The sequence below is a fragment of the Hemicordylus capensis genome, chromosome 2 (genome assembly GCF_027244095.1).
Source record: "Hemicordylus capensis ecotype Gifberg chromosome 2, rHemCap1.1.pri, whole genome shotgun sequence".
Taxonomy (NCBI): Eukaryota; Metazoa; Chordata; class Lepidosauria; order Squamata; family Cordylidae; genus Hemicordylus; species Hemicordylus capensis.
Genome location: NC_069658.1, coordinates 397330136 through 397351412, shown reverse-complemented (window position 1 = coordinate 397351412; position 21277 = coordinate 397330136). Strand labels below are relative to the sequence as shown.

The following is a 21277-nucleotide window of genomic DNA, read 5'->3' as shown; positions in this document are numbered from 1 at the left end:
AGTTGGTATAGAATGCAGCAGCCAGGTCAGGGGCGTAGCAAGGTTGGAGTGGGCCCAGAGACAAGATTTTAAAATGCCCCCCCCCCCCCAAAGTCCAGGGCCTCCGCACACCCCAGGCCCCCAAGGATTTAAGTCTGATATTCCAAAATAAGTATGCTGCCTGCAAATACATTTCACTGAATACACACACACACACATCACAATATATAGTGATATACATTGAGTACTATACATTTGTATTACTTTTGATGCCTAGAACACACTAGAAAGATGAATTATTAAAATGGGCCCCTCGCTGCAGATTAGCAAAGGAGACTTTCAACCATGCAGGGTGAACCTATGTTTGTTTTCCCAGAATTCTGAACAAATTCAGTCAAGTTTGATTGCAGGAGGTTTTTCACAGGAGGCTTTTAAAGCCCTTTAAGACACATCTCCTCTGGAATGGAGGTGCTGCATTCACATGTTGGCCAGATTTACCCTGAAGTCCCTGCAAGTTATTGGGGAGCAGTTCACACACAAGAAAAATAAAATAAAAGCACCACACATGCTTCACAGTTCTCACTCAGACCTTCTGGGTTGCAAGACAACTTGAACATAAGTGCATTTATAAATGAATGAATGAATAAATAAAATTAATAAAATACTGTTCCAGAAGTTTTTGCAATTTTCTGCCATGAAACAAGCCACTTATAGGACTTTTTAGATAGCTTTTTTTAAGTCAGCAAATTTTCCAAGCTGTTTCAAAATAAATATTCAGAGACTTCTCGGTCCCCCCCCCATATCCAAGCCCTATGGCAAGCAGATCCCTATATATGGGGGCGGGGGGTGGGAAAGGTAACCACAAAAAGGCATTCACACTCTACCTGGCAAATGCTGGTCTGGGTTAAGCAGGGCAGCAAGAGGTCTTCTGCTGCAGAGAACACTCTGGCTGCCTCCTCCTTCCTGGCTTGCTTGGGCCCTACTCGAGTTCAGGCTTCACTGCGGCCTACACGGAGGCCTCCGTGGAAGCCCCGCCCATCCGCCGATCAGCTGAGAGGCGGGAGAAAAGGAGCTCTTGGCAGCTTGCCTGCTGCTTCGATTGCGGGTCAGCAGAACAAGCAGGAGAGACGGCGAAGAGGGCAAGTGGCTGAGAGGCTATGGGGCTGGGCAGGGGGCAATGGGGAATCACATGAGGTGTCCCTGGGGTGCCCCTCCAGGCAGTGGGGCCCCCAGACAACTGTCTCCCCTTGCCCTATCATTGTTACGCGCCTGAGCCAGGTTAGTCTCTCGGTCATCTCAAAGAGACCACATTATTCCTATATTAGAACTGCACTGGCTACCAAAAGTTTCCAGGCAAAATACAAGGTGCTGGTTATAACCTTTAAAGCCCTAAACAACTTAGGCCCTGGGTATTTAAAAGAATGTCTTCTTCACTATGAGCCCCACTGCCCATTGAGATGATCCGGAGAGGTCTGTCTGCAGTTGCCACCAGCTCACCTGGTCCCATGCCACATGGAACCATCTCCCCTGCCCCGCCGCCCCATTCCTTTTGCTATGTAAACTGCTTTGAGAACTTTTCTTGTTGGAAATCAGGATGTAAATATACAAAACAACAACAAACAATAAGACAAAAATTTCAGAGCGAAACATGGCACATATATACTAGGACCCTCACAGTTGTTTTTAGTATAATTACTTGAGAATGAAGAAGTTGCCAATTAAGACTTTGCCTCACAGTCAGAAGTGAAGGAAAGGACGTGGGGAACACAGGTATGGCTGGGACCAATGTTGTAACTCCAACTTCACACCTTTCCCTGTGTGAAATGTGGCAGCTGTGGACAGCCCAGAAATTTCCACATCTGCCATGTAAATTCACAGATAATCAGAATGGGCTTTGTTAGGGTGCTGAGTGACCTTCAGGTTCTAGGTATGCTGAATGAGCACACTCAGAAAACTCCGAACTGTCAGAAAGTGCATTCAGGTGCTGACTGAAATGAAACAGGAGGTATTCTGTTTGCAGCATTCGTGCATTTGAATTTCTAGCCCCAAATGCCTTTTGAAAATGCTAGCCTAAACCCTTCCATCTAATCACAACTTGTCTAAAAATGCTCAGTCCTCAGCTACTCATTTTAGTGGCCAAGAATGAAAAGACGATGGCTAATAGGATCTCTTATGCTGGCAGCACAGATTCAAAAGGATTGGACTGTGATTCTCAGATGTCGAGGAGCACATTCATGGGATGGAACCATGAAATCAATTAGATTCCTTGTTAGTGTACCCTAGGCTGGCAGGCTGGCTCAGCATTAGCCTAATACGCTTTAGGAATTTAGCCTGTCAATTTAATACTCTAGATTAATGTAAACTGCTCACCTTGGAGCTTCCTATTCACATTGTGGGGCTCAAGCAATTAGCTGCATTATTTTGTCATTGTGGAAAAGGAAGGTAATGGCCTGAATGAATAAACTGAGTTATTAAGTAATCACTGGCATGATATGCTATTTCGGGAAAATGAAAAATGATCTTTTGCACTTTGCATTGCATACTTTCAATCTAGCGTTTTAAAAAATATGGACAGAAGTCCATATCATCCTGAAATGTTGCAGTGCTAAGCTGCCAATCCTGCTAAATAAAAAGTCTGGCATAATAGCGTGTTATTAAAAGAACAGTGAATAAGAACACTCCATTTTTCTTCAGTGATATGATGATGATGTGATGTAGTCATATCAGTAGTTGATATTCATGGGTCTTGCATAATTCAGTTTGGTGATCAGCTACCTTATGGTCTCATATGATGCAATCATGAGGACAACTGACTGAGAGAAGCATCATAAGGATAGGCCTTGGGTGTAGTCAGGAGGCAAAACCTGGTAGGTAAGGGTTCCCAGATTTTGGGTCTAAGATATTGCTGGACTACAACTCCCATCACCCCCAGATAAAGATCATTGTGGCTGGGGATGATGGGAGTTGTAGTCCAACAGCATCTGGGGAACCAAGTTTGAGATGCCCAGAATAAGTGATACATAAAAGGGTAAATGTTGTCCTGTTGGCAAAGAAAAGGCATGCCCTTTCCCTCCAAAACCACCTTTGTGCACACTTCAGAAAGCCAGTTGTGTGGATTGCACAGCCCCTCCTGGCCCTAAATGAACCAGGGGCTTTACTAAACAGTGACTTTATGGCACTTCCCTATGCTTAGGGTCATGGCATGTTCATACAAAGCAGAATTTTACAGCAACTTCAATACTGCAACAGCAAGATATTGTTCACACAGCCAGTGGTATTATTCTGTTTTTTTGTCCTTGATGATTTGCTCTTAATGTGTAGTAAATGCCTCCTTCAAAAACTGCACTTTAAAAAACCGGTTTTGTGGGATACTCTGTCATTTCTGCCCCCTGTGGACAGGTGCCCACTCACTGCCTTAGTCTTCCTCACCTCTGCCTCATCTACCTCCTTCTGCTTCCGCTTCCCTCTCAGCCTTCTCCTCCCCTGCTTCCTCCAGCCTTTTGTTGGCTTGCCAAGCTGGGCAGAGCGGGTTCTTTCACTCTCATGTGAGTGAGAGTGGGGTGGGGTGGTTCCTTTCTCTCTTGTGCGAGCTTGCTTGCTCGCTTGTGTGGGAGAGAAAGGAACTGCTCCAGTTGGGCAAGCCAGTGAGAGGCTGGACAGGTGTCCACTCGCTGGGTGGGTGCTGGGCACCTGAGATGGGCAAGGCAAAGGCAGTGGGCGTGGCAGAAGCAGCAATGTGAACGGCCCAGGCTTACTTGGATTTTTTTTGCTTATTTACACTTATATGTGCATGAAGGTGGTTTATATCCTCTCATCCTAACTTGTGCAAAGTTAAGCCACTGCCCTGCCACAGAAAAGCTCACCGTTTGGAAAAGCTCTAGGAAATGCTGAAATGGCCTGAATGCACTGCTGCAGCTCCTGAGATCAGAGCCATCTCAACAAGTTCATGGAATCATCTGTCAACCCTGAATTGCCCAAAAGTTTACGTCCTTCCAAAGGAATTTTGTAGCTCCCTCTGACAACCCTTGAGGCCCAAAGCATAGATTCCCACAGCCTGGTAATACATTGGCATAAAACTTGGAGGAAGTGAACAGCAACAGCTCTGCTTACCTGTCTGCGAAGTAACCGTTCTGCAGAAGGAGAATGCACGGGTGAAGGGACTTTGGATTGGCTTGCCCAGTCAAGATGGTATTGGGGCTTGAGATAGTGGAGGAGATCTCTTGGAATTTGGAGGAGAGCATCAATGTTTGCAGGCTGAGACTGCACCGATGTTGTTGAGCCTAAGAGAGAAAAATGGGAAACTAGAAGCTTGGATATCACACACTCAGTTTCTTAATTAACTTTCTAATGATATCATGTTCTGTCTTTTTCTAAAGTACTTAATAAGTTTGCCTGCATATATCAACCTGTGCTATTATGGCTTACAGCTAAGACTTGGGCTTGGATCCAAGGATCCTGCTGTACAAGCAGAAGGCACTTCAGCTCATCTGCAGGGAGAAGGATCGCCAGTTCTCCGCTCCCTGCAGCCTCCTTACTCCCTGCAAACTCCAGAGAGTTGGGAAGACCCTTCAGATAAACCTTTTGAGGGTGTAGATCGGGGTGGGGAACCTTGGCCCTCCAGCTGTTGTTGAACTACAATGCCCATCATCCCCAGCCACAATTATTGGGAACTGTAGTAGGGGGTGGTGGGAGTTGTCGTTCAAAAACAGCTGGAGGGCCAAGGTTCCCCACCCCTGGTGTAGAAGCTTACAAATGGATAATCAAACCCACTCCCCATAGAAATACTTTCTGCAGGATCTTTGAATCCAAGACGATTATAAGTATTACTACTATGAAATATCTCTGATTGTACATTGGCTATGATAGGTAGGCTAGATTCTTTATTTTAAACTAAACATTAAAAAAAAAAAAACACCAGTCAGCAGTTCTCTGGAATTACAAAGAAATTATATCATCTTTGCCCTTTGGACACCAGACCTCAATTTCCTGGCTTCAAATTTTAATAATGAGAGAGCAAACTACATAACTTTGTGTGCCTACAATATTGTGTGACCATGTATTTTTTGTGTATGGACTAACACTGCTCTGGGCTCCTTGGAGGAAGAGTGGGATATAAGGAAGAGTGTGAAAAATAAACAAATAAATGCATCCAGGGTCCAGAACAGAAGAGTCTGGATGTTGGGGCCAGCTCCTTATATCTCTGTTTTGGAAACGGATGCAAATCAGACCCTTTAGAGCAGGGTTTCTCAACGTGTGGGTCCCCAGATGTTATTGGACTTCAACTCCCACAATCCCCAGCCCCAGTGGCCTTTGGTTTGGAATTATGGGAGTTGAAGTCCAATTACATCCGGGGACCTACACGTTGAGAATCCCTACTTTAGAGGTCCCCAGACACAGGCATGTACTAATAGCATGGCTACCAGGCTCCACACAGGATGCAGCCTTCAGGAACCTTCGGTGTCCTCCTGTGTTCCTTACTGAAGAAGGAGGATGAGTTTCATTTCTTACTGCAAGTTCCACCTTGCAGCAGGTTCCTGATGTTGCTGTGCAGGTGTGCCTGGATACGTTGGGAACCATGGAAGAATGAGTTCCCATGGCTCCCAGCTTCCTTGTGCACCTGGTGCATAGGCAGCAACATCTAGCAGCAGAGTCTCTGCTGAGGTCTTCAGGTTGCAGACAACACAAAGTGTGTGTGTGTGTGTGTGTGTGTGTGTGTGTGTGTGTAGGTGGGTGGTAGAGTGTAGCATGGGGCTGTTGGATTTCCCCACAGACACACTTCTGGGGACCAACCGCAAAGTTGGTGTGCCAATTGGCTCTGGATCAAGCATTCAGGAAGTAATCCAGCAATAAAATACTGAATGGCAACATGTATCAGTCTTCAGATTGTTTCCTTATTTCTGGGTGGTGGATCACAACATTTGTAATGAGTCTGACCCTGTAAAAACTTTCTCCAACAAAGCCCACAATAATTGTTACCTTTTTCCAAACAAAAAGCAGTTCATTTAAATCTGGACTATGTCTCCCAAAGAAGGCAATCTCATTTGTCCTGGAATATTTCCCAGAATATCAACCTCATTATGCGGGATTGTTCAAATAAATGTCTTCTGCAAAGGTTAAATTTACTAACACAAAATTCTTTTCCAGCTTGTAATATCATGTTCTTATTATATATTGGTGATGTATGTCTTTACAAACCTTGAAGCACTTTAGAGAATTGCATATAATAAACAGATGGAGGCCCCTTCATCCAACTCTAAAAAACGGCAATTTCCCAGGTACTGAGCTATGCCAGGAAATGAAACAGTGTTATGTAATACCCTTAAATGGAAAGAACACTGCAAAAGTGTTTTTGCCAGTCTTGAATTCCCTGCAAATCAGTTTCATCAAATGACTCTGGGACATTTTCCAGATTATGAGCATTGTGACATTAAAAAGTGTTGCAAGGTGCGATGGAATGGTGCAATTTTTAAACCGTGAGTAAAGGATTGTTCAATGCTTCATGGTAGGCTGGTGGCTGTTCATATTGCTGTCCATTGCAACGTGGTTTACAGGCAGGGGGTGTCCATATTCTCCTTGAACCACATTATCTGCCCCCTTCTCCTGCTCCATTTTGGGTCAATGGGGTCACGGAGTGGGCAGGGGGATGACATGACAACCTTTTTAACAGAAAGAAATTCTGGGCTGCCTTGCGCAAAGCTGTCAGGAGGGGAAATCGCCATTCCAAAACAAAAACTTAATTGTAGCATTGCTTGCACAAGCGCTCTTGCAAAACAAACAAAGAACAATGGCAGAGAGGGCCCCTAGATAAACACCAAGGGAGTTGGGGATCAGGTGTATTTGGGACAAGAGGGTGGCAGCAGGGCAGTCGAGGCAGCTGTCCCCCTTGCTTTGTCTCCGAAAAGCAGTGAGCAAAGCAAGCCCAGGCAGAGGCTTGCCTCTTCGATTGGCTGATAAGGCTCCTTCTCCTTGCAAAGTATCCCCCTTGCAAAGAGCTGCCACTGCCACCTTCACTTTCAGCGAGCTCAGAATTGCTTCCGCCTGACCCTCTCCCTGAGCCCCGAAGAGGGAGCGCTCCAGAGGGCAGTGGAGAGGGGTGGCCACCTGCCCACCCACTGCTCCTCCTTTGCACAATGAAAAATAAGAAAAAATAAGAAATACAAGATAAAATAAAAAGTTAAAAACAAAATCAAAGTGGGAAGGGGCAATATGGACAGATCCCTCCCCCCTCGCTGAATGAACCATTCACACCATGCCACTTATACCACAGAAACATCGTTGCAATCCTTCTACAATGGAGAAATACTGCTATTTTCCTGCAGCGCAGATGCAACGTTGTACCGCTGCAGTGCAGCAATAAAACCTGAAATAGGGCATCAGTAAAATGGACGGCACCTTACTGACAGTGATATTGGAATGCAGGCAGTACAGAAGCACTGTTGCAGCGTGTAATCTGGAAAGCATCTGGTTCCAGTATTTATGAGAGAGCAAGAAAAAGTCTCTCTCACTACTTTCTCCATACTATGAAATGGGCCAGTGGCCAGTTTCTGGTGAACCAGCTGGTACCTGCTAGTTGCTGAGATTCCTGTAAAGGATGTTGGATTAGGGTAAACTATTGGTCTGATCCAGTGTCAGGGTTTACTTGTACACAGATTCCAAAGAAACCCTATCAGAGGGGGAGGAGAAGCCCAACCTGGCCTGGACACCTGATTCCAAGGGCCATCCCCTGTGTCCTTCAGGGCTGGAGGCAGATATCCCCCACCAGAAGAGCCCAGACTGCAGACTCAGCACCTCTTGGTGCAGCTTTGGCCTGCCTCAGAGACCCCTCCATAGCCTGTGACCCTGGCAGCAGAGGCACATGCACTAGGACAGAGTTCCAGCTCCAAAAGCGAAGTGTTTGCCTGGCCTTTCAAGGCCTCCTTCCCAATGGAGGATGCTGCTGCTGCTGACTCTGGTGCCTCCTCAGGAGTGGGGCTGTACTGAAGAGGCAGGAGGGGTGAGGCTCTCACAGACCACATAAGCCTGCATTTCAAACAGCTCCACTGGAGAGCTCATGATCCAAGCTGCCTTGTTGCTTCACCTGACCTAAGTATGGGTGTGAAGCAAATACTCAGGATCACTTCGCATAGAGTTTCTATGCCTTTGTTATCATTGGTCCTTAGAATGCACACTTGTTTTGTAAACAAAACATGTCAAACAGGTGTTGTATTTTTAAAGGCCACAATAAGACTGAAGGCAGCCAGAGGCATATCTAGGGAAAATAGAGCCTAGGGCAAGCACTGAAATTGCGCCTCCTGTCTAAACATCTGACACCCATCTTTCAGATAACTTGACCATAATATCAGCTCAAAAATACAAGTCAAGCTCGTTAATCTTTTAATATTTCAAAAACTATTTATCAGTCAATGTAGCCAGACCAAAAAATGCTGGAAAACTACAAATTTCAGTATGCTGGGGCTCATGAAATACCCAAATACTATGTGCAGGTGTACTTGGAAAACTAAACAGAAGTGCCTGTCTAATTCTCTACTATGCATTGTAGCATCACTATTACATAAGTTTTAAAAATAAATGGAGAGTTTGACTTTTCCCAGATACTCTGAAAATAATTAAAGGATATTGATTCATTCGAGTATGCAGAGTAAACTGTGTCACTGCTTGGAATATATTCTAGTATTTCAGAAAGACAATTAAAATGAGAGAAAGAGAGCAAGAAACTCCCAGTGGGCCTTAATACTAAGGATTCCACGCTGATTCAAAGACAAACTCACCATTAATAGCCATATTATTAAGACATCACATTTAAATCAATTATCACAAGAAGCAAAGTAAGAGCAAATGAATACAATCCTAGTTCATAAGCTTCAGCTCAGTATTCACAAGCCCTGATTCTCTGTACATAGTGCCAATCTGAATATGTGTACAATGACTTATATTAATTTTTTTTTAAAATTACCTGTAGCCCCTTCAGGGAGCTTCCTAAAGGCTGGGGGGGGGGGTCTGCAAAGGTTCCCCCTCCCCCACTGTCTTCTAGGGCCTCACAGGGACCATTTGAGCATGTGCGGTGGCCATTTTTAATTTTTTTTTTTTAAGGCTGCTGAAAACAAAATGGCCAACGTGCATGCTCAAATGGCCTCTGTGAGGCCTGGCATGGCCTAGGGCCTCACAGAGGCCATTTGAGCATGCGTGGTAGCCATTTTGTTTTGGGCAGCCACTTTAATTTTTTTTTAATTTTAAAAAATGGCACCCCCTTCAAATGGCTGCCTGCCCTACCCTAGATACGCCCCTGAAGGCAGCCCACCATTGGTATAAAACAAGTATCTTGTGTTCAGTTGTTACCAGTTAGCCTAACAGCACACAGGGAACCCACTTCATAAATGCCTTTTCCGGGTATAAAAAGGACTATCAAGGAGTTTTGTGTTCTGTTGGTGAGTGGAGTGGAGCACACTGTCACCATAACGGCAATCTGGATTAAGGAGAAGGATGCTGTGTTTCAGAAATCTTTGCCATTCTGAGAGAAGGATCTTTTGAAAAGCTTTGAAATCAAGTTACTTTGGATGTTACATTTGAACTAAATTATTCCATATTATGCTAGGGTGTCAAGCTACACTGCTCTTACCTAATAACGATACTTCCCACATTTTTATTCCTGCTGCTAAACTGTAAATGTTCCTATTACTATGCAAATTTCAATATCCCTTTAGTAATCTCTTCGTATTTTGTATCATTTTGAACAGTACTCTAAAATTATGCCCCTGCGGGACTACACAGGATGATGGCACTTGGAAAAAATCTTTTTCTTGAACCTGAAAAATGTCTTGCATTAAAAGCTAGTGCAGAGAAACTGGATTTATTTTCCAGTCCTAAGCATTTAAACTCAGAAATAAGCTCTACTTTGTTCACTGGGACTTCTAGAGAGTGCTGTTTTGGGGCAGTGAGCAAGAGCAAAGAAGATGGTGCACTTGCAACATTTTAGTTGCAGGGGATACAGATGTTTTCCATCTGTTTCATGCTGCCATTGCAGGGGGCCCCAGCACTCAGGCTAACAATATGGCAGATACAGAAACCAGCAACCCTGCATCTCCTTCTCTTTCATCCCTTGCAATATATTTAGTGAGATGTAATTATACTGTGAGCCACCTAATGGCTCAGCGGGGAAATGCTTGATTAACAAGCAGAAGGTTGCTGGTTCAAATCCCCACTGGTACTATATCGGGCAGCAGCGATATAGGAAGATGCTGAAAGGCATCATCTCACACTGTGCAGGATACCGCCCCCCCACTAAGGGTAATGGTAAACCCCTCCTGTATCCTACCAAAGGGCTCTGTGGGCACCAGGAGTCAAAATCGACTTGACGGCACACTTTACTGTACCTTTAATTACACTGCAAGCCTCCCTGTCCACATTCTACCCTGCTCCATTTCATTAGCTGGAACTTGTGGGGGTGGGACATTTGAACGACAATGATGAATATCTATAGACCACTCTTCAACAAAAGTTCCCAAAGCGGTTTACATAGAAATAAACAAACTGACTTGGCAAAGAGGAACCTTTTAATGTGCGGTGATTCTCTTTTATTCTCTTTTATTTAGCAGGGGGAGAGTAACTGGCCCTCTCCACCTGCAGCACAGTACCTCCTGTGACTGTTGCTGGTGTGTATCTCATGTTTCTTTTTAGATTGTGAGCCCTTGGAGGACAGGGATCCATCTTATTTATTTATTATTTCTCTGTGTAAACCGCCCTGAGCCATTTTTGGAAGGGCGGTATAGAAATCAAATAAACAAACAAACAAGATGGCTCCCTGTCCCCCAAGGGCTCACAACAGGGCCAGTTGCTCTCCCCCTGCTAAATAAAGAGAATCACCACTTTAAAAAGTTGCCTCTTTGCTCAATTAGCAGGGAATGAAAATAAGGTGGGGAAATAACTTCCCCTGAGTTAGCAGGGTAAATGAGCAGTCCGATAACATCATGTAACAAGTTTAGACATGACCGGGGAGAGACTGAGATATGGAGCTGCTTGTTTTGGTAGCAGTCCTGATTTTCCACAAATCCTACACTGTCCAGTCCCAGCTTGACATAGAAATTAGAGATTGTTGGTGTAATGTGGTTTTGCCTTCCCACCCCATTAGTGTAACCACTTCTAGTAAATGCTCACATGAGGCTGCCCTGATTACATCTGAATGGTTGTTAGAGCTACAAGGAAAGCTAAGAAATGAGAGCTTGTTATTTTCTGTAGGTGTACACCTAAAATATTTTTATTGTACACTTGAGAATTCCAAGGGTGAAAACCAAATGGGGACAAAGAAGAATGATTGTGGATCCACCATGAGTGTACTTCCAGTAAAGGTAAAGGTAAAGTGTTCCATTGAGTCGGTGTTGACTCCTAGCGACCACAGAGCCCTGTGGTTGTCTTTGGTAGGAGACAAAGGAGGGGTTTACCGTTGCCTCCTCTGGCACAGTATGAGATGATGCCTTTCAGCATTTTCCTACATGGCTGCTGCCTGATATAGGTGTTTCCCATAGTCTGGGAAACATACCTGCGGGGATTCGAACCAGCAACCTCTGGCTTGCTAGTCAAGTTATTTCCCTGCTGCGCCATTAGATGGCTGTGGCAAACTCAAATTTGCCATTGCATAATGTCTAAGAAGGTCCCTGAATGGCAATCCCTAAAATGAAAACTTTCATAACTATACACGGCATGTGTAACTGAATCCCAACAACTACCCCCACCCCTGGAAAAATAGCAGTGGCTGGCATCCTGATTAATGCTGCAAAGCTTCAGCAGAAGCATTTCCACATTTGCAGCACGGGTACCTATGCACAAGGGGAAATTTTCACCTGTTTCCCGTTCTCTTGAATTGCTCTGTGCAAAGTTAGAAATATGTCCCTGAAGGTTGTGCAGCCCTCAGAGACATAATGGCAGGTTGCACAGAACCTTCCAGGGGAAGGGGAGAGAGGCTAAAATCCAAACCGCCTCCCCCCCGTGCAAGTACCTGCAAAACAGAAATGGGGCACATCCATTGCACTCATGCATCTTTTTTTTTGGTGGGGGGTGCATGGTATTTTATTTAACACATTTCTGAATCACCTATAACTAAGTCTCAAGGTGGTGCATGACTAATTAAAACATGTATAAACTTTAAAATCAACAAATAAAATGTAAATTTGAGTTTAAAAAAGCAACTAAAAGTCTGAATATTAATCAGGGTATCAGCCACTTGGGGTAGAGATTTGCTGCAAAGAAGCAGCAAACGGGGAAAAGGTAAAGCACCCCACTTCCACTTGTCCTCTTCATATCACCCTCCTCTGAAAGAAAAAAAAGTCATGAAGGGTGAGTATTGGTTTGTGTCCAGTTCAGCCCTAAGATGCACACAGCAAATCTTCAGAAACAATTAATGGCCCAACCCCTCAAGCAGAGCAGTTGGCCACAAAACTGGGCTCCTATTTAGGAATGGATGAGATAGCTTTTAAATGTATGCGATATTTCCACATACATTTTTTAAAACACACACACACACACACACACACACACACACACACACACCCATCCTGCCAGCTGCAGATTCAAGGGCTGGTACTTGACACCTATATCTGTGCATGTATAGACTTTTCTGAGGTAAATTCATTGTACCTGACTGAGATTTTTGATGGGAGGAGCTCTTTTCTCCAGAGGCGTTGTCATAGGTGCCAGTACCTGGAGTCTGAAACATATAACTGTCATTTGGCAATGAATGGGTGCGACCTACAGAAGGCTTTCTTACACTTAACAGATCCTTGCTTGGTGAGAGAGTCAGAGGGTTGCTTCTGGAGGGAATATCAACCTGAAAAAGAAAAAGAAGAGAGACATTTAAGAACTAGAAAAGGTGCTACCTGCTGGAACTTTTAGTGACAACCATGGCAACAGACATGGGATACAGTGAGCATGCATGTTATTAGAATGCACACATTCTAGTGAAACCAAATGAAATTTGCACAAATGAGTTGACCAGGAAGTAACAGCCCTAATTTTATATTGTTAATAAATCACCACACAAAGAACAAACCACATTTAAAATGGGGGGTGGGGGTGGGGGATACAATACAGGGAAACAGAGAAACAACACTGCAGTTATAAACCATGACTATTTCAGATTTAATTGAAACACAAACATCATGCCTCAAGGCCTGGTACAACTTGCATGCTTTGCAAAACTGTGGTTATCTACATTGAAGAAGAAAACCTCCCCACCCACCCAAAATAAGCGAAACTTTTGCAGGGGTATGTACATGATGCTAGTTAATGTCTTAAGTGAGAAGATACATGCATTTTATGGAATATGTATCCTATTTTGACCTTCATTGACTTTGTATTGCTAAAAAATAGGCCACATAGAAAAGCAAAATTACAAAGGGACTTGATGTTGTATTTCTAGCAACAAGGAAAATACAGGTTGTTTTTTTAAAAAAAACCCCAAAATATTATATTGTTAATGCTAAAAATGGACTGTGACAATATTGTTCAATGAGAAGAGTCTCTGACCTCTTTTTGCCTGTTTTAGTCACTGAAAAATTATCTACCAAAAAATCTCTTGCATTACTGTACAAATCGCCTAGGTTTTCTAATTTATTTCTTGCATGACAAAACAACATTTAATTAGTGTGTGCATGGTAAAACATGATATTTTTAAGCAAAAAAAGAGACATTTCTGCAGTAGGTTAAGCCAGTCACACAGAGGCTTGGCCCTTCCCATGAGGTGAGGCAAGGCAGTCGCCTCAGGCAGCAAATTACTGGGCTGTCAGTGAGGCAACAAGACACCCTCCTTTCTGATTTAAAAAAAGAAAAGAAAAAAAGGGGGAGAAGGGTGAGCACAGGAGGGCAGGTAGTTTTACCACTGCGCCACCAAGAGCCCCTGGTGGCGCAGTGGTAAAACTGCCGCCCTGTAACCAGAAGGTTACAAGTTCAATCCTGACCAGGGGCTCAAGGTTGACTCAGCCTTCCATCCTCCCGAGGTCGGTAAAATGAGTACCCAGAATGTTGGGGGCAATATGCTAAAATCATTGTAAACCGCTTAGAGAGCTCCGGCTATAAAGCGGTATATAAATGTAAGTGCTAAGTGCTATTGCTATTGCCACAGGCACAGAGAGGTCTTGTGTCACCAGTGGTCACTTACGACTTCCCTGCCTCGTGGAGTGAATTTCCCTCTTCATTATGGTGATTATTTACATATGAGATTCTTCGGTATCTAATAACTCATATGAACACAGTCAATTCTACTCCATTAATGGAGAGTTTCTGTTCTGAATCCTGATGCAGATTATATGCTAATCCAGTTGAAGTTAGTTGAGCAAATCTCATTCTGAATTCAGTGACACTCTCTTACTCTCTCTGTCTCTCTCTCTGTGGTGCAGTAATGTTTTTGCTTTCTATTGTAGAAATTGGCCCAAGCTTGGATGGGTTCAGCAAATGTATTTGAAATCTGAGGGAATTCTGTTATAAAATGAAACTGACATCTGTTGTTCTACTTAAGGTATGTCTTCATCAGCATCCCGTCTTAATATTTTATTTCTCATTTTTTTCCTTCTTGTTTTCATGCAAGTATTTTTACATTCATGTAAGGTCTTCCTCCACACATAATTAGTGGGCTACACTTTGTATTTTGAGGTTGGGCTCAAAATACCCAACATACAATTTAAATCAACACACAAGTCTGTGCTCCTCTAAACTCCCTCTAATTGTGCTAAGATGTGCCCAATAAAAGAAAAAGTGAGTCCGAGAGAGAGACCCATCAGATGTCTCTCTGGCATTGTGAAATAACTAGAGATTGTACAAGGCAAGGGGGGGAAAGTGGAAGTAAGGAGTTCAGGTGGAGTTTAGTGAATAGATCAACATGAACAAAATGCTAATACAAAAAACAAACAAACCTGGTACTATGTTGAGAAGGAGAAGAATGTGATAATGGCTGGCCTGAAGGGCCCATCACAATGTTTGCCCCAACAACCATTCATAGAGGCTGTTCTCTCGAGCAGTCAAGCTCTGGTTTAAGCAGTCAAGCCTGGGCTTGGCTGCCTGTGAGAACTGCCAGGATCGACACAGATCCTGGTGCTGCTGAGGCGGCACTAAACCCAGTGCCACAGCCTGGCTTTTAGCCAAAGTTAAGAGCACAAACGTGCCCTTAACCCAGCTCCCAGGATGCAGACACAGGCACCTAGAGTGCTTGTTCCCTGGGGGAATCTCCCAGTGCACTGCACTCAGTGTGTGGTACACATGGGATTCTCGGAGGCTGGGACAACTGACAATGCTGGTAGTGTGGGCATGTGGCTTGCATGCCCCAGGGGCTCGGAGCAGTCATCTGTGGGAAAGTAGATTGAACCTTGCCTTGCCGGGCCGGCTGCCTGCCTGCGGGAATAGTCCCATAGTGTTAAGGAGCACTAATCATATATGACTTCCCTGCTATGTTACTAACAGTGTAAGGTTAGAAGCTGTTTTATGAGGCACTAACTTCAGTGCCAAAAAGCTAGTAGTGGAAGACAGTTGAGGCAAGACATGGGATTAGGTGTAGTCTGCACAAGCCGCTCACAGTATTTGCTAGTACAATTTATGTGAAAATCAGCTGGTGCAGCCATACCCATAGCTTGCTTTCTTAGCAGAAGCTAAATCAATTTTACTTTCCAGTTCAGGTATATCTGAAACAAATGCTGAATCAAAAATTTACCATACACATATGTTTTAAAATAGAATTTCAACATGATGCGTCCATTGATATGTAGGGTTCCTAAACGGAATTACAGTGTTGAAACTGGAAAGTTGCTATTTAAATTATCTTCATTGGTCAATATTCATTGGGCAGTTTCTCACAACCCACATGAGCCTGCCTGAGTGGGAACTGGGAGATTTGAGCACTGTGTGTGCTCTCGATTTCCAGTTGTCAGAACCCGGAAATTTTCACCAATGTTGGCAATGTACCAACCTGCCATTTAGCCAGGATCACCAACTGGAGATCAAATCCTAGATTACTGAGGGATTACAGTGGGCAAATCTCCCGATTCCCAATCAGGCAGCCTCAGGCAGTTCATGAGAACCCACACAGTGTTTAAATATTAATGGTATGCACACTCAATTTTGTTTACAATCCTCTGTATTTAACATTAAAACAAAATACCTTTTCTGGCTGAAATCAGATTTCCTGGTATTATTACCAAACGAGTTGACTGACATTTGGGCTGATTTAAGAAATTGGTCAGTCAGTCAGATGAGTTGACGGACATAGGACCTCATGGAAGTAACCTGCTAGTCTTCCAGATCTGGAAAACTACTTTAAGGCTTAATCTTGATTGAAGTCAAAATGCTCCTCTCTGTACCCATCATCTAATTTTGAAAGAAAATGGTCCATTCAAAAATATTCTGTGTAGTATTCTGAGACATGATGCCATGAAGCATGATGGGAAATACTGTCACGGTTTAAAGGAGATGTGTCCCAAATAAGTAATAACTATGATGGCAATCTACTAGAATGACAGAAATTTCATCAACACAACACACAGCTAAAGGTAGGCATGTGAACAAGGGAAAACAAGGATGGATCCACTAAATGTTGGAAGAGAAGTTATGTCTGTTGTACAGCAGAAATAAAGCACTTGATCGCTACACATCAGCTATAAATATCTAATGTTTCAGGAGGAGATGGTTAAAGCAGGGCTCAAAATACTGGTTACATGTTTCATAATGAAAAAAATGGTCATTCTTTGGTCCAAAATGTCTGATCAAAATGGTAACCAACAAGTGACTCAAGCATCATCATCGAAGATCTGAGTCCGATACCTCTAAAATCTCAACAGTTGTCCTAGAATTCACTGCCCAACCATCTAGACATTTAGTTTTAGAACAGTTTATATTCATGGGAACAGAATTTAAGTGGGGTCTTTTATGTCATGGCATTTTCTTTGCGTCGATAAACAACAAATTGTCTTGGATGCCGCTGGATAGACTAAATAGAAGAAAACAATCTGGGATCAACTTCAGAAGGAATATTGATAGTAACCCAAAACAGAATATTAAAGATGTTGCCTGGTTAAAATAACAGGTTAGGTGCTGGTTAGAAATATTGTTTTATCTGAAAATGCCATAGCTGCTACCCACTTGAGAACAGTATTTAGAACCCTGTAAACATCAGAATATACAGTGACCAGTGTATGTACATTGCTTTCCAGGGCATTAAGTAAGAGTGTGTTATTATCATCAGGAAAAGAGTCATCCGTCAGAGCTAAGGACCAGGAATTTTCAGAGAGAATATCTGACGTCAGAGACAGAGCCTCCATCTCAGCTAGAGGGATCTAAACAAGGGAGAGATGATCAAACATAAGAAACCAGGACACATGTCTTTGAGAAAAAAGAAAGCTATTATCATTATCATTATTATCTAAATACTAAGGTATTTCCCCTTATAATAAGTGCATTTGTGTCATGCACATTATTATGTGGATAAAGCCATAAGGAAATTGAGCTAAAACTTTTTTCACTTATTCTAAAAAGGCTTACAAATAATGCAAGATGGAAATCACTAACCATACATTAAAGATGCATTGATTAATATAATCTTTTGAGGGACCAACCGAGGGACTTAAAGCATCAACGGCTCCAAAATTAATTTTTAAAACCTAGCCTAATTACATTTGAATGGTACATGCTTTCAGAAATCCCCACTTCCAAATGTTGGGCAATATTCTGCTTGTCTTTTGCCAGTGACACAGAAGCCTTAAAAAAAAAAGGTACTTTTTTGAAAGCTGGGGTTCCAGAAGCTACTTTAGTTGTGGTCATGGTAATGACCTTTTGTCCTGGAGCAGCAGACCCCCATAATCTGTTTCTAACAGAGTCTCCTCAGTTTCAAAACAGGTTATGCCATGTGGAGGGAGCTGCACTTCAGAATGCTTAAGCCCACATGCCCACTGAGAGTGTGGAATGAGTTGCCCACCTCTTTGTATTCTGACCTTCATATTTAAATGACTGGTGTTCGGGGTACTCTGTCCTCCTCAGTTCTGAATGGTATAGTGACATTGTGGGATCTACTTTGCTCACCATCCCAAGTGCAGTTCTATACTCAATTAGCTTAGAAATCTGATGGAATAGCTAGAATGGGTTAGGAATCATTAAGTATGTGGCTTCTTTAGTTTGCTTCATAACTGCTATGCAAAATACTAAATAACCGTGATCACCATGCACTGAGCATTTTATTTCTATTTATTTTTCTATTTATTTGTTTGTTTTATTTCTAAAGAAGCATTCAAGAGCATAATAATACTTTGCCAGTCCCCTTTTAACTGAGAATCAATGATAACATTCCCAGGGCTGACTCACCCAATGAAAAAGAAAGTGTTAAATTCCCAAGGCATGCACATTCCCAATTTCTGGTTGTGCAAACCTGGAAAAAATTGATGATGTTGGGTTGACACTGCACCAACCCAACCCCTACTTGGGATTGTGAGATATTAATTCTGGCTGTCGATTCTGTGTAGATGTTGGGTTGGCATGGTTCTAACCTGACAACTGATTTTTGCCAAGTTTACACAAATGGAAATTGGAAGCGCTCGTGCCATGGGAATGTAGGATTTATCACTTACAAGAAGTTCTTTTCATCATGTGAACTGGCCCTAAGTGAAGAACTAGTATAACCTATTACAGAGAGCAAGATCCAGAGTACCGCCACAAAGTCTCTTAATACAGAGTACAATAGTTACTCTTTCAATTACCCAGTCAGGGTGTTTATAGAGTAGGGAATAGCTTCCAGCGACCCTGTGCATGTCTCCAAGTGGGGATTCTAATCTGTGCTAAAGATAAAGTGGAGGTAGTTTAAGACAGATGAAGCCAAAGTAAATTGGAGCAACCTTCCCTTCTATGTGGCATCGAACGTGTTGAGGTCTTGATCCAAACATTAGAGATGTGTGTGGCTCTTTCCGCTACCCTTTAATGGGTTTATAGTGGGTATGTTCTAACACTGTCAATGCTATTTAAAAAATGAAATTTATAATGAACTATCTAACCCTTTATTGCAACATGCTCCCTAAATATATCTCCTTTAAAGACTTCAAGGGCCCTGTGTCAGATTAATTACAAATGTATTGCTTTGTATATCATAGGCCATCATATACTTTATTGCAAAGACCATGCCAAGGTGTTCCCATTAATAAAGCAGGGCCATCTCTGCTCTCATCCCAAAGCAATATTTTTATTGGCCTTTATGGGGAATGTTAAATTTCCAAGCAATCAGAGCTTGACATCTTATTTATGGATTTTAATGTTTATCTCTACAGGAGCATCAAGGTTTTCTTTTCTTATTTGCAGGAAATATCTATACAGCTATAAAACTGACTCATATGAGTAGCCACTGTTATATCAAAACATACATCTATGCCATGTCCTCCAATGCCTCCTTTATCTTAGCAGTTTATTTTTTTTATGCCAAAGAATTAGCGCTTTTACTTTAAGTGCTCAAGCAATATGTGTCCAAAGGTAATAATGAATCATTTATGATATAGTGTGGAGACCAGAGCTGCTTATATCTAACCTAGAGATGTTGGTTTTGTAGATTTCAGTTTAAAAAAACTCAGTTTAAAACAACCTCCTTTGGGTTAGAGAACGGAATATTCTGATAAGCATCCATGAACCTAGTTGTTTTCTGAACTTAAGCTGTACTAACAAATTTGACCTGGAGCATGTACTTAAGAATTCTAATATAATTTTCTATAAAATACTCTCTTATTTATTTATTTAATCAATTTATATACCGCCTGACTCCAAAAGCTTTAGGTGGTTCACAAAAATAAACACAATAAAAACAAAACAGCTATTACAACAATGTAAAACTTTAAAAAATTACTAAAAGCTGGGCTAAAAATGCATCTTGAAGGCTCTTTTAAAGGCTGGTAAAGATGTTAAACCACAAATGTCTATAGGAAGTACATTCCACAGCCCAGAGATGACTACAGAGAAGGCCTGCTCCCAAAATGCCACCAGACGAGTTGGCAACAACCAGAAGCAGACCTCCTTTGATGACCTTAATGTGTGGTGGGGCTCATGCAGAAGAAGACGCTCTCCCAGGTAACTCGGTCCTAAGCTGTTTAGGGCTTTAAAGGTAGTTACCAGCACTTTGTATTTTGCCCAGAAACCTATTGGCAGACATGCAGTTGTTTTAAGACAGGATAACATGGTCTCTCCAAAAACTCCTGGATACCAATCTAGCCGCTGTTTCCGAATCACATACAAAGGCAGCCCCACAAGAACGCATTGCAGTAGTCAAGCCTAGAGGTAACCAGAGACTGCATCACAGTTCTGGGATCAATGTCTTCAAGGAACAGACACAGCTGTCGTATCAACCAAAGTTGATAGAAAGCACTCCTGGCTATAGCCTCAACCTGAGAACCCAGAGTGAGGCCACGGTCCAGAAGCACTCCCAAGCTACGTAACTGTTTCTTTGGGGAGGAGTGCAACCCCATCCAGAACAGGAAGAGCTACCATATCCCCTGAAGTATGACCCCTTACCATGAATACCTCCATCTTGTCAGTTTCAATTTATTAACCCTCATCCAGTCCATTACTGCCTGTAGGCAGGCATTTAGGGGGGTTATGCCATTTCCTGACGATGATGTCATGGAGAAATAGAATTGGGTGTCATCAGCAAATTGATAACACCTTGCTCCAAATCTCCTGATGATCTCACCCAGCAGTTTAATGTAAATGTTAAAAAGCATTGGATATAGTATGGAGCCCTGATGGACACTATACAATAGCTCTCATTTCAGGGAGCAACTATCTCTGAACAACACCAGGGGCACACTTAGGTGATTTTTGAGCCTGGACCTAAGGCCTGCCTTTGGAGGGGCCCCCTCTGGAGGCCCCCACCCAACCATAGGCAGCCACACAGCAAGCACTTAGTTACCATTTTAATTACTGACTCAGCTGGTTGTTGGGCTCAGGGGCAGCCGCTGCTGCTATGGTGGAGAGCCGAAAGTGTCTGGCTGGCCCTTTCCCCAGCTCTCTAGGTGGCCTGCACCTCTTCAACACGTTCGCTCTTCCTGGCGTCACTGCTGCTCCCCCCCTCCTCTCACGTGCAGCAGCATTCCTGAGGCAGGCAGGTGGAGTCGAGAGAGTGGCTGGAGTGAGCACGCAGCCAGGCAGCTGCCTGCCCCTGGCAATAGCCAGGATCTCTGCTGTGCTGAGGCGGCCCCTGCCTGCAAGGCCGCCTTGGCACCATTTTCGCTTGGTGGAGCAGAGGATACAAAGGCTGCTAGCAGCAGTGGTGTGGCCCCATACCATTCCCCACTGAGGCGGC

The 21277-nt window shown here is 43.2% G+C and overlaps 1 protein-coding gene and 1 long non-coding RNA gene across 5 annotated transcripts in view; one reads left to right on the top strand and one right to left on the bottom strand.

Annotated features, from left to right (window-relative positions):
• CACNA1G (calcium voltage-gated channel subunit alpha1 G) overlaps window positions 1-21277 on the bottom strand; it is a 492338-nt gene that overhangs the window by 10129 nt on the left and 460932 nt on the right. For 3 of the 4 annotated variants that reach the window (XM_053297969.1, XM_053297970.1, XM_053297971.1), the window contains 3 exons: window positions 17151-17285; window positions 12607-12796; window positions 4090-4259 (listed from right to left, as the gene is read on the bottom strand). In XM_053297969.1, coding sequence (XP_053153944.1) covers window positions 4090-4259; window positions 12607-12796; window positions 17151-17285 — 495 coding nt within the window. The remainder of the gene's footprint in view (window positions 1-4089; window positions 4260-12606; window positions 12797-17150; window positions 17286-21277) is intronic. The other variant, XM_053297972.1, reaches the window with a different exon arrangement.
• LOC128345668 (uncharacterized) lies at window positions 1134-19697 on the top strand. The gene is made up of 3 exons (XR_008316573.1): window positions 1134-1257; window positions 14388-14482; window positions 17163-19697. It is a non-coding gene; the product is annotated as an uncharacterized LOC128345668 (long non-coding RNA).